Genomic DNA, 12546 nt, shown 5'->3' with positions numbered 1-12546 from the left:
CTGGTGGAGCTGCGGCAGGTGAGGGGCCAGTTCGGGGGACGGACGGGCCATTCTCAGGCGCCAAGATAATGTGCCAGGCCTGCCCCCGACCCCGCACCTGTAGGGCTGATGGCCTGGCTCTCCGTGCACGCTTGGGGTCCCAGCGCGCCCCACCCACACAGCTGCCCCCTTCCCCCACGACCCTAGCTGCCCTGTGCTCCCCCGGCTCCCAGCGCGCCCCGCGAAGTACGGACGCCGGACCGCGCGGGCCCCGCCGGCTGACGCATTTGAAACCGCCAGGAACCTCGACCGGCCGGGCACGCGCCCGACGCCCGGGAGCGCGCCTCGTGCACGCGCGCCCCACCGCGTGACCCGCGCCGGCCAACCTGCGCGCGGGGATTTGGGGGCAAAGCGCGGCCCCGCGAGCAGCTGCGGCGGGAGAGCGGCGGGCCGAGAGCGTGAGTCGCCCGCTCGGCGCTGCCTGCTGCCCCGCCGCCCGCCGCGCGCAGCCATGTCCGAGGAGAAGCCCAAGGTAAGGCCCGGCGGGCGCGGGCCGGGCCCCGGACTCGGCCCCCCCGCCCGCGTCGCCCCCGTGCCCCGGGCCCCGCCGCCCTCCGCCGCCGGCCTCCGGGCCCCAGGCCCGGCGGCGTCGCCAGGCCTCCCCGCCTTCCTCCCCCCTCCCCTCTCCAACCCCCGCCTCCCCCTCCCCGCACCGCCCGGCTCCCCTGGCCTCCCCTCCCCCGCACGTCCCGCCCTCGAGCTCCGCCCCTGCCCGGGCCTCGCCCCCCGGCTCCCTCCGCCCAGACTCCTCCTCCGCGGTCCGAGCTCCACCCCTCCGGTGGGCCGAGTCCGGGAGAGCGGGCGATTCTAACCCGGGCCCTCCTGGCTGCGACCCTCTCCCTCCGCTGACATCGCGCCCCCGTCCCCAGTCCCTCTCTGGGACCGCCTCTCCCCAGGACCTCTTCCCTCGCCGGGACCCTCCCCCACTACGCCCCTTACGCGGGGACCCACGGTCCGGGCCGGCGTGGGCCCTACTGTCCCGCGTGCGCGGGGCCCCCTCCTTAGTCCTCACTGCGGAGCGCCGAGAGGGCGCAGGCTGGGCAGGGGCTCTGAGAGGCCGGACCTGTCTGGACGCACTGCCGCCCCCAGGGTGTGCGCCCACCTCCCGTCGCTGTCACCCGGTGTGCGCTCCGCACTCTGGTGCCCTGGCCGGCAGTCCTCGCGAAGGCCCGCGGTTGTGCTAACTAGTCTTAAAAACAGGTTTCTGGAGCTCTTCGTCTGCACTCTTGGGGTCTTTTTGAAGTGGACCATCTGCTGCGCATTGAGTGCTTTGCGTGCAGGCTCCCGCTGACCCCGCTGATGCTGGAGGTTGAGCTGAGGTTGGGGCCCCCGGTCACGGAGCCCCTCCCTGGTCGGGATCACACGGTGGGGCTCCGGAAGCTGCCCTCTCCTGTGAGAAAGTCACCCTCCAGGAGCCTCCTCCCTCCAGGTGCAGTTGGAACTGCCTTTGCTTTTCACGCTTGGGGAGGCCAAATGTAAATGCCCTTTCTTTATGATTTCTAGGTGGCCTCCTCTTACGGTAGTTTATAGGCAACGAAATACACACAGTACCATCCCTTCAGTGTGTTTAAACTTAACTCTCCCACGTGGTCAACGTCCAAGGCCCGATTCAGTAGAATAAACTTGTTTTAACTACTTCCAAGGCAACTGGATGGTTGTGCCTCATGCCCCACCAGTGCCCACTGTGCCTGCCGGGCACTGCTCCCTACTTGGAGCCACTCTCTCCTCTGGGCCTGGAGAGGAGAGGGTAGGAGGTGCACTCCCAGGCCACCTTGGCAGAAAGAAAACCTTGTGGATTAGTTGGGAAAGACAGTTTGCCTCCCCTGGAGAGCCCAGGCGGGGGAGTGACGGTGTGAACTGTGGTTCTGGTTTTTAGGCTCCCCTCCCCTCCCTTCCCCTCCCCTCCTCTCTTCTAAGTTCCTTTGTTTATTAGGGATTCACCGGGGGTCTGGGACAGGCCATTTGTTCTTGGTGTCTTTCTCTGCCTGGTCCACCCTCTTTCTGTTTGTTTTGTGTTCTGGCCCCTGCGTCTCTTTGTTTTGAACACACCCATATTTTTTCATTAAAAAAGCAAATGCATCCTCTATCCACATGCAAAAGAATGAAGTTGGACCTCTCTTAACGCCATATGCAAAAATTAAGTCAAGATGGTTCGAGGACTTAAATGTAAGACCTAAAACAATAAAACTTTTAGGAGAAAACATAGAACAAAAGCTCCATGACATTGGACTTGGTGATGATTTCTTGGATATGACACCAAGGGCACAGGTAACATGAAAAAAATAAACTAGACTCATGAAAATTAAAAAATTTTGTACATCAAAAGACACTGTGAACAGAGTAAAAAGCCAACCCACAGAAGGGGAGAAGATATTTTCAAATCACTATCAACCAAAAAAAGGACCACAGAAGGCTTCAGATAAGAAAAGAATTTATTTGGGGTGTTAAGAATTGCAATTTGGGAGACACAGATTTGGGTAAAACCGAAAGAGCTTTCGAGGAAGAGAAAGAATCAGGGGCTTTATAATAAAGGCGAAAGCCACGAGGCTGAGCTCTGATGCCAGAAAGGAAATATTTGTCCTTAAGGGATGGCTGTCACGAGTTGTTTTAGGGTCTGGGTCCCACAGGTATCTTGAGTTTCTGGCAGGTGTCCTGGATGCCTTCATCAGGACAGGACGTGGTCACAGGGTCAGATTCCGTCCGGGCTGAGATGAGCGTAAAGTCCGTCCTCAGTGGCCTCCTGGCTCCGTTAGAGAGGCTCTCTGAGCAACACTGACTCCATTTTGATTTTCCTTCCACATCGTATATCTGATAAAGGATCAGTATCCAGAATATATAGAGAACTCCTAAAGCTCAACAACAAGAAATAAGCAACCTGATTCAGAAATGAGCAAAAAAACTTGAATAGACATTTCTCCGAAGAAGACATACAAATGGCCAAGAAGCCCATGCAAAGATGCTCAACATCACTTGATTATCAGGGAAATGCAAATCAAAACTACAGTGAGATATCACCTCACCCATTAGGATTGCTGCTTTCAAAAAACAAAAGAGAAAACGACAAGTGCTGGCGAGGAGAAGTTGGAATTGGTGGTGGGAATGTAGAATGGTGCAGCTGCTGTGGAAGAGAGTATGGGAATTCCTCAGAAAGTTAAAAGTAGAATTACCATATGATCCAGCAGCTCTGCTTCTGGGTATAGACCCAAAATGATTGAAAGCAGGGCCTCAAAGAGATATTTGTGCACCGATGTTCATAGCAGTATTACTCACAATAGCTAAAATTGTGGAAGAACCCAAGTGTCAGTTGGTCCATGGATGAATGGATAAGCAAAACTTGGTCTATGCATACAACAGCATATTATTCGGGCCTGAAAAGGAAGGAAATCATTTTAGGATTTCCTAAACACATGCTACAACAGGGATGAACCTTGAAGACATTATTATGCTGAGTGACATAAGCCAGTCACAAAAGGACAAATACTGTGTGATTCCACTTACAGGAGGTCCCTGGGGGAGTCAGACTCATAGGGGCAGAAGAACGGTGGGGGCCAGGGGCTGGAGGGGGAGGAGTTAGTGTTCGGTGGGGACAGAGTTTCGGTTTTACAAGATGAAAAGAGTTGAGAGGTGGATGGTGGCAATGGTTGTATTTTATACTACTGAACTGTACGCTTGAAAATGGTTAAGGTGGTAAATTTTATGTGCATTTTAACACGATGAATAAATGGAAAAGAAATCTTACCTGTAAATGCAAGGTGGTACCCTGGATTGGATCCTGGAACAGAAAAAGGGTATTAGTGGAAAACCTGGTGAAATACAAAAGAGCTTGCAGTTCCGTTGCCAGCGGTGCGCCAGTGTTGGTTTCTTGGGTGTGATGGGCACTGCCATACGTGAGATGTTAACACGGGCGGGGCTGGTGTAGGAGTGCACTGTGCCTCGGTATTGCAACTTTTCTGGAAATGTAAGATTATTCCAAAATAAAACCTTTATTTGAAAAAAAGGAAAAGCAGCTGCATCCTCAGTCTCTGGGGAGTGATCCTGGGGCCCCAGCTCCATCAGAGGAGGCCCCTTGCTGGAGCCTCGCCTCCTGGGGCCGCTTCTCGGGCCAGCCCGAGCTCCCCTACTGGGGTCTCCAGGGGCCAGAGTGCTGAGTGGCCTCCTTTCCTCTCCCCCTCCGTGAGGCAGGGAGGCGGCGGGGAGCGGGTCCCGGGGGAGGAAGGGGAAGCAGCAGGGAAGGGGCAGAGAGCCCGCGGCGGCCGGACCTGCCGGAGCCTCAGGAGGAGGACGAGAGCACGTGGCTGGACAGCGTACAAACCCGCTTTGGTCTCCATCCAAGCTCGTCTGCAGGTTGACTCAGGGGTCAGCTTCATCATTTTGTTAAAAAATAAACAACTCCTGTCTTCCCCAGCGGTGCTCTCAGGCTGAGCCTCTGCTCTGAGCACGAGCTTCTTGCATCAACTTCCAGTAGTTTCCAGGGGCCAGAGACCCCCGCTACGGGATCATGTCAGGATAGAATATGGCGGTGACCCCGTCCAGGTGGGACTGGTGGCACGGAACGGACTTGAGGGTGGCCCTCCCTGGGTGGCGAGCAGGGAAGCTGCGGGCCATCTGGACCCCAAGCCACTTGCAACCCGCTTTCCCGGCCGGAAACGTCTGTCGTTTGGTCTCATTCACCCGCGTGCGTAAGTATAAATCACCTGTGCATATGTGCGGTTCCTAGTCTCATGAGAGTGATCTTAGAACAAAGATGGATTTTCTCTCCATTGTTTTCTGGATCTATTGAGCAGATTTTCCCCCTTGAATTGACAGTCTGTGGAAACACTAGATTGGCAGGGCATTTCCTGACTCAGCAAGTAGAAGTTAAAAATAAGTTCTGTGTAGAAATCAAACACTCACACGAGTGACTGAATTGCTGGGGAGTTTTAAGAAGTAGCTTGGTTTTAAGACTTAAAGAAAGACCAGCAGCCACGCAAACACTTGCCTTTAAAGTGGTGTTTGTGGGGCGACGGGCTGGAGGCCGAGATTCATGTCTCTTTGCAGGAGGGAGTGAAGACGGAGAATGACCACATCAACCTGAAGGTGGCCGGGCAGGACGGCTCCGTCGTCCAGTTCAAGATCAAGAGGCACACGCCGCTCAGCAAGCTGATGAAGGCCTACTGCGAGCGCCAGGTGTGGGGAGGGGTCCCGGAGTGTGTGCGCGTGCCTGTGTGTCTGTGTGTGTGCACACCTCCCCCGGAGGCGCTCCCCTCCAGGCTGGCCGGTCACTCCCTCTTCAGCCACACGGTTGTCCCCGGTCAGGGGTGGATGTCTGGCGATCTCTTTGTGGCGCTGTTGGAATCAGAGTGGTGGCTTCGCCTGGGATTCCATCCCTCCACCTTTGCGTCTGTGGAGCCACTGCCCTTGGCACAGTTCGGTTTCCAGACGATGCTTGGTTCTTGCCCTTTGTTTACTACATTTCAAAATAAGGAGCCGATGCTCGTATGCCCTCCCACAGTGACCAGAGAGACTGACCGCCCGGAGTGTGGCGCGTGTGTTACGTGTGAGCGTGACTGTGCCCTTGGGCCCCTCGGTCCCCTGTGCTCTCTGATGCTCCTGCCGGTCTCTCCCACCGAGCCCGTCCTTTCAGGTGAGGCAGCTTTTCTCAGGATACTTCGGAAATACTGGACCTTTGTTAGTTTCCGTTCTTGGCTTTGATAAATCCTTGCCTTGGGCTTTCTGTTGTTATTATTAAAAACACCCTACAAAATCTCCATTCCTAACTCTTTTTCTCCCCACTTTTTAGACCTTGTTCCTCAGAGGAGATCACCTTCAACTCCAACTTTTTTTTTCACTTTTCTTTGGTAAATATGCTTGTGCTTCTATTGCTTCACGTTTTTTGATTTTGGAGATTTTTTCGCCTGTGAAAGGTGGGACTTCAGGTCTGGCCCGCCAACCGTACATCCACCACCCACGCTTGCACACAGCTCCTTCCCTGGACTCCAGACCGTCGCTCTGGAATCTCCTGCTTCTGTCCTGACTGGGGCAGCGCCAGCCCTGAGCCACACAGCAGCCTGTGAAGATTTCCGGCTCTTGTCTGAGTCCTGTTTCTCCTGGTCTGGTGGTGGTTGTGTGTGTCATTTTCTGGGGGCCCATTGTTAATTTATGCCCTGAATTTCCCGCCGTGCTGCACCGTCCCCCATGTTCCTGGGTCTTTTGCTTTCCCTTCGTCCCTCCCAGGGCCCCTCCCCCCCTGCCCCACCTGAACTGCTGCTCAGCCATCATCCCAGAGCCGCCTCCTGTGTATGTTCTGGATTAATCTTCTTCCCCTGTTTTGATGGAGCATATCTTCCAGTATCTTGCTCAGAAAGGGTATGAAAAATACTGCAAAATACTGCACGTCGGAAAGTGATTTGCTTTATAAACCTTCACGCTTGAATGTTTGAGTGCACATAGGTTGCAGTTTTCTTTTCTTGGAGCTATTGCATCATTTTCGTCTAGTTTCCAACGCTGGTGTGGAAAGTTCAATGGCATTCTGATTTTCTCTCCTCTGTTTGCGGCTTGGTTTATCTCTGATAGCTTTTGGGACCTTGTTTTCGTGATTTGAGGCAGTTTTACCATTTACTCTTCTGGGCACGTTCTGGGCCTTTTCGGTCTAGAAACTCATTTTAGTTCAGGAACTAGACCTTCTGTTAGTTCTTTGGTAATTTGTGTCCCTCTCCACTGGAATTCCCATCCGGCTTGCAGTTACCTGCTCCACGTGTGTTCAGTTGGATCATTTCCTCCCATCGTGCATTGCGTTTTGTTGCTATTGGTCTCTGTTCTGGGAGGTTTTCTCAACTCCCGTGTTCCCACTTTTTATGGACGGTCTTGTTTCTGTCATGATTTCTGATTTTTAAAAGTTCTTGTTCTTTCCCGTTTTCTGAGGCTCCTTTTTCCCCGGGGGAACTTTCTGTTGTTTTCTGTCTCCCTAAGAGCTTCAGGTGTGTGTATGCATCTATGTGCGCGTGTATACGAGTGCGTATGTGTGTGCGCGCACGCATGTGTACGAGTGTGTACGCACATGTGTACGTGTGTGTACGCGTGTGTGTGCGCGCGCCTGTGTCTGTGCGCATCTTTGAGTGCATGTGTGTGCGCGTGCATGTGTACGCGTGCCTGTGCGCGCGGCTGTGTCTCTGTGCGCATCTTTGAGTGCGTGTGTGTGCGCGTGCATGTGTACGCGTGCCTGTGCGCGCGGCTGTGTCTCTGTGCACATCTTTGAGTGCGTGTGTGTGCACGCGTGTGTACGCGTACGTGTGTGCGTGACTGTGTCTCTGCGCATCTTTGAGTGCGTGTGTGTGTGTGCGCGGCTGTGTCTCTGTGTGCATCTTTGAGTGCGTGTGTGTGCGCGCGTGTGTACACGTGCGTGTGAGTGTGTGCGTGTGTGCGTGGCTGTGTCTCTGTGCGCATCTTTGAGTGCGCGTGTGCGCGCGTGTCCCGGAGTCCTCTGATCCTTCCTCCCGCTGTGCCCTCCTCATCCCTTTTTTTCTTCTTTGCTTTGACCCCTCACACATTGGTCTTTCTTTAACTGCTCTCTCTCCCTGGGTGACGGCTCGTATTTAAGCATGAAGCACTGAAAAGCTGGTGGAAAGCTGCACACCTGGTGTGTGGACGGGGCCCGCGTGTCGTCGCGGGGTGGCCTGCCCGGGTGGGTGTTCTGTGGGGGTCCCAGTGTTGCAATCTGTGAGTCTTTAAGTCTCCCCGGAGTGGCCCCCAGGCTCCCACCTGGGAGCGCGGCGGCCGGGAGGAGCAGCCCGGCGGGGCGCCGGGTGTACTGGCCGTCACTCGCCTGCCTCCGCTGGCCACCTGTCGCTGCCCCGTTTGTGCCTGTGTCCCCAGCCCAGGGCTCTGAGTCCACCTCTCCACAATGGGGACCTTCTGCCTGTGGGAGGGACGGTGCCCGACCTTGGGGCTGGGGGCCCTGCTTTGGGAGTCGGATATGGACTTTCCAGCAGTCATCCCAAATCGGCTGCATTGCTGCCTCTTACACCTGTGTGCCCGGCCCCTGCCCTTCTCGGGACTCTTGTTGTCCGCCCTCCTGCCCCCCAGTGCACCGCATCCTGACCTTGGGGTCTGGGGTCCACAGCCCTGTAGCTTCCAGCCCGGAGGTGACGCCCTGTGTCTGCTGGCCTGGCCCCTCTCCTGTTTTCTTTGTCCTTGTTTATGCCTTTTTTTGTTTCTGTATGTCACAGCAGTAGGTTTCAGGAGGGAGCAGAGATGGGTGTTTTAGTCCTGTCTGTCCTGAGGAACTAGCCGTGCCCCCGACCACGTCCAGCTGTTCCCTCGGGAGGCAGAAGGGCCGCTTCCCAGCTTCAGGCAGGCTGCTCGTCACATGCCTCAGGGTCGCCCGACCTATTGCTGAGAATTGTTTAAAGGGGAGGAAGTGATGGTGCCAACGGTGTCGAAATTCTGCTCAGCGCCTGGAGGGAAGCGAGAGGGATGGATGAGGGAGGAGCCCCAGGAGCTAGAAGGTGCTAGAACGGCAATGTCTGAAAGGTGGTTCTGGGGGCATCACGTGAGCTAGATTGCAGCCCCACTGGTGAGACTTCGTAGTCAACTGCGTCGTAAATCTGTATATTCAGAAATCTGGTGTTTCCACGTAAATGTGTGATTCTTTTTGAATTAATGTGTTAGCTGAAAATGTTTAATGATGATTGCTTTTTATTTTCAGGGCTTGTCAATGAGACAGATTCGATTCAGGTTTGATGGACAACCAATTAATGAAACAGACACCCCAGCACAGGTAGGAAAGCCAACCCTGTCTATACTTGAGGGCTTCTTCCGATCTGCATTTCATAACTGCCATTTGGAATACTTGCATTTGAGAGTCACCGATTGCTTCTCACATAGAAAGAATACCTTACATTTTCTTTCTTTCTTTTTTTCTTGGCCGCACCAAGTGGCTTGCGGGATTCTAGTTCCCCAAACCTGGGCCCTCGGCAGTGGACTTGCAGAGTCCTAACCGCTGGACCACCAGGGAATACCCACCTTACCTTCTCTTTATTTATTAAAAAAAAATTTTTTTTGGCTGTGCTCTGCGGCATGTGGGGTCTCAGTTCCCTGACCAGGGATTGAACCTGTGCCCCCTGCAGTGGAAGCGTGGAGTCCTAACCACTGGACCTCCAGGGAAGTCCCTACATTTTCTTAATGGCTTTAATTATTAGATCATTTGATTTTGTAATTTTGAGGTTCAGTTTTCGAATGAGGAAAACGTCCTTTGTCAGCCTCTTGTGTGTTGGGAGAAGGAGTAGGAGGGCTGGGTGCTCGGCAGAGGTGCTCCAGAGACAGGGACAAGGCCTGGGCCTGGTCATCCCCGCCGCCGTCTCCAGGCTCTGGGCGAGCCGGGCACATGCGGTCACCACCCACTTGCAGCCTGGGCACTGGGTCTGCAACGTTAGCCAGTTTGTACTTTTCAGTAAAACTTTATAGACACTTGTTTATTTGTAACAGGACTTAGTGTTTCTATCAGGTCAAGCCCCTAATGTTGACCGTTTCTTTGTTAGGGGAAGCTTGGGGAATAAGCGGGCTTGTTGGAAATTTACAGCTCAGCCTCTGTCCCCGGGTGCCCACCGAGGGCAGCTCGGGGCTCAGGCACCTCAGGGTGGTGTCCCTGGCGTGGGCGGGGGCAGCTCCGAGACCCTGGTGCCCAGCGGGGTGGGAGCCCTTCCTGTGATGTGAGGATACTCACCGCCCCCTCTGTGCCTGCAGCTGGAGATGGAGGACGAGGACACCATCGACGTGTTCCAGCAGCAGACGGGGGGGTCCGGGGCGGCCAGCTGCCTCTGCGGTGCAGCCTCTAGAGCCACCGTCCCCTCGTGTCACTGCGCTCGTGTTCGCTATTGAACAGTGAAGGTGTGACCATGCCCACCCCAGGGAGGCTCAGACACCGAGGACATTCCCCAGAAGGACTTTGCTCTCTGACGTACTTGAGTGCGGCCGCGGGGATGTCCACGGCTTCCCCCAGCCCATCACCCCGGTACCTCTGTTTGGGAAAAATGCATGGCGAGGGGTTTTGGTTTTGTTTTTACTTTCATTTTTGTTTTTTCTCCCTCCTATGACATTTCCCCCAAACTTGTGGCCCGAGTGCCCACTTTCCATCTAGGTGGGGCTCTTACCCCAGCTATTGGCCCCTACCCATTCCAGTCGTGTAGAGAACTCACGTCACTGCTCTGGGGGTGTTTCTTTGGGGTGAGTTTTGGGGACACAGTCGGGATGGGAGACAAACTTTCACTTACTGTTTCTCGCTGGCACAGGTTTTTTTTAATGCTAAATATTACAAGTGTAAGCTTTGTCAGAATATAGTAAAGTTGAAGGGAAAATACTGGAATGTTTCTTAAAAGGTAAGAAGTTCTTCAGTAATGTGGCCCCGTATGGGGCCTGGGGCCTAGGACCCATCACCACCCATGGCCAGTCATGCTGTTCAGGTGCAGTGAAAATTGGCTTTTCCCCTTTCCTTAACAGGGAAGAAGTAATTCCCACATGTCTCACCTGGTAATAGTGCCGGGGCCTCAGATTTCTTCCAGTATTTGCTTCTGATGAATAACGATGGTCTGTATATAAAAAAGGAAGATTGAGTATTGCTGTTTTGCAGTTAACGTTTTTGTGTAAAAGAGCTGCTTCAAAATGTGGTTATGGCGGCTCCAGGTTATGTGGTTGTGATGTGAAAGACGGCTCCAGGTTCTCCCCATGAGCTGTGCTCTGCTCCCCAAGTTGGTATGGAGTTTACGTGTTACATGTGATTTCAGTTCTGTGAAGCATTTGGGGTCTGTCCCGGTTAAACTCCGATAGTTGTCCTGTTGCCCTTGTGTGTGGACCCACTGCCGCCGGATGGCCCGGCACTGCTTGTTCGGGTCACCTGGGCAGCACAACCACCGTCATCTCTTGTTTGGCTGGCATCTCACTGAAGATGTCTGCTTTTCCTTTGTATTTTGCTCTTCGGGCACGGGTGGGATGTCTGCTGGCTCTGTTGTGTTTATTCCCGTTTGTACATTATTTGTTGTCCTTTACTACTGCCAACAGTAAATATAGTTTGGTATTCTGTCTCTCGGCTTGTATTCAATACTGCGTTTGGAGCTTGGGCACTGTGTCACATTCAGTATTTGCAGCAACCCTCCAGCGAGGCCACTCAGACTTTGATCTAAAGGCCGGTTCACCGCTGCCCCCCTCCTGCACCCGCGCAGGCTTCCCAGGCGGGTGGCGTCTCCTGCCGAGGCCACCCCCTCACCCTCAGAACTCTCCTCCTTCCTCTCCTGGGCGTCCTGGGTGGAGGGTCGCCGTTACTCTGGGCTTCTCGATATTTTTGGTGTTTGAGTATAAGACTTTTCCTTGGTGCAGTTGACAACCTACTCACTCATCTGTTTGAAACGGAAGTGAGTTGGCACTAATTTGAGAACTTCCCTGCGTGCTACGCTGTGACAGCACCAGGCGTGGGTGCATTGGGTGAGGTGAGCACGAGTTTGAAAGCTCAAGGGCAGCCGGGCAGTGGAGCACTTGATTCGCTTACAGCAGCAGCAGGAGGTGGGTAAAGGCACAGCACAGGGATTGGGTCATTTGCCAGATGCTGCGGCGGGTGGTGAAGCCCAGCAGGGCAGCCCCTGCACTTGTGCCGAGAGGGACACGTCAGGGTGCCTTAGGTTAGGAGCAGCGCTGTTTCCTTGGGAGCCTTAGAGCAGTGCTGCCTGACCGAAGAGCAGGCAATGTCCTGGAGGTTGTCTTTTATCTTAGAAATGTATGCAGATTGTGCATTCGGAATAATCTGTTGACACCAGTGTTTTTAAAATATTGTTACCTAAACCCAACTCCCAGAATCTTTGGGTTAAATTGATGCTTCAGTAGGAGACAGGCCCTATTGATGCTGTTATTGGTGCCCTTGGTCCCAGCTGGCACTTTCTCAGTTTCGGTACCACAAGTCCCACGTCCCAGGACCCCTCAGTTCCAGGCACACGGGCGGTGCCAGCCTGGCTGTGCTGCAGGGCACAGGTGGGGAAGCATGTGTTAATATTGGCTCTGCCACGAGACACAGCTTCATGGAAAGGAACTGCAAAAAGCAGATCCTTTTTGTACCTCAGAACTTCAGTTCCCAAAGAAACTAGTTTATTCTGAACTTGCTGGCCTGTCCAGTGGGCCAAAGCCTCTAAGTATTGATACCACACACCTGCTACTGAGAACCCTGGGGATACCAGGACCGACTGACCGAGCAAAGAGTTGCCAGATTGAGTGAATAAAATACAGGGTGCCCAGTTACACTTGAATCTCAGAGAAGACGTGCGGAGGGGGCCCGCTTCCCTGAAGGCGAGGCCGTCCCACCAGCCACAGTGAGGTGAGAGCCTTCTGTTACGTTGAGCATCTCATATTTTGGGTTTTTGTCACTTGAAACTAATCCTGGTACAAGCTGTGAATACACACACTGCTCTACAACAGGAAAATGATGTCACAAAGACAGCAGTGACACAGACGTGGACGCAGTTAAGAAAACACCCTGCATCTGACAGGCGC

General features: G+C 54.0%; 1 protein-coding gene across 1 annotated transcript; it reads left to right on the top strand.

Annotated features, from left to right (window-relative positions):
• The first annotated feature begins 393 nt into the window (after positions 1-393).
• Positions 394-11093, top strand: SUMO3 (small ubiquitin like modifier 3). Its single transcript, XM_068547194.1, has 4 exons — positions 394-511; positions 5077-5205; positions 8723-8794; positions 9760-11093. Exons 1-4 carry the CDS (start codon positions 491-493, stop codon positions 9892-9894), a joined length of 357 nt encoding a protein of 118 aa, XP_068403295.1. The 5' UTR covers positions 394-490; the 3' UTR covers positions 9895-11093.
• Positions 11094-12546: the final 1453 nt, after the last annotated feature.

This window comes from Eschrichtius robustus, chromosome 6, assembly GCF_028021215.1.
Source record: "Eschrichtius robustus isolate mEscRob2 chromosome 6, mEscRob2.pri, whole genome shotgun sequence".
In the NCBI taxonomy this organism is placed as follows: domain Eukaryota; kingdom Metazoa; phylum Chordata; class Mammalia; order Artiodactyla; family Eschrichtiidae; genus Eschrichtius; species Eschrichtius robustus.
The sequence above is the reverse complement of the archived record's forward strand: the minus strand, read 5'-3'. Positions and strand labels throughout refer to the sequence as shown.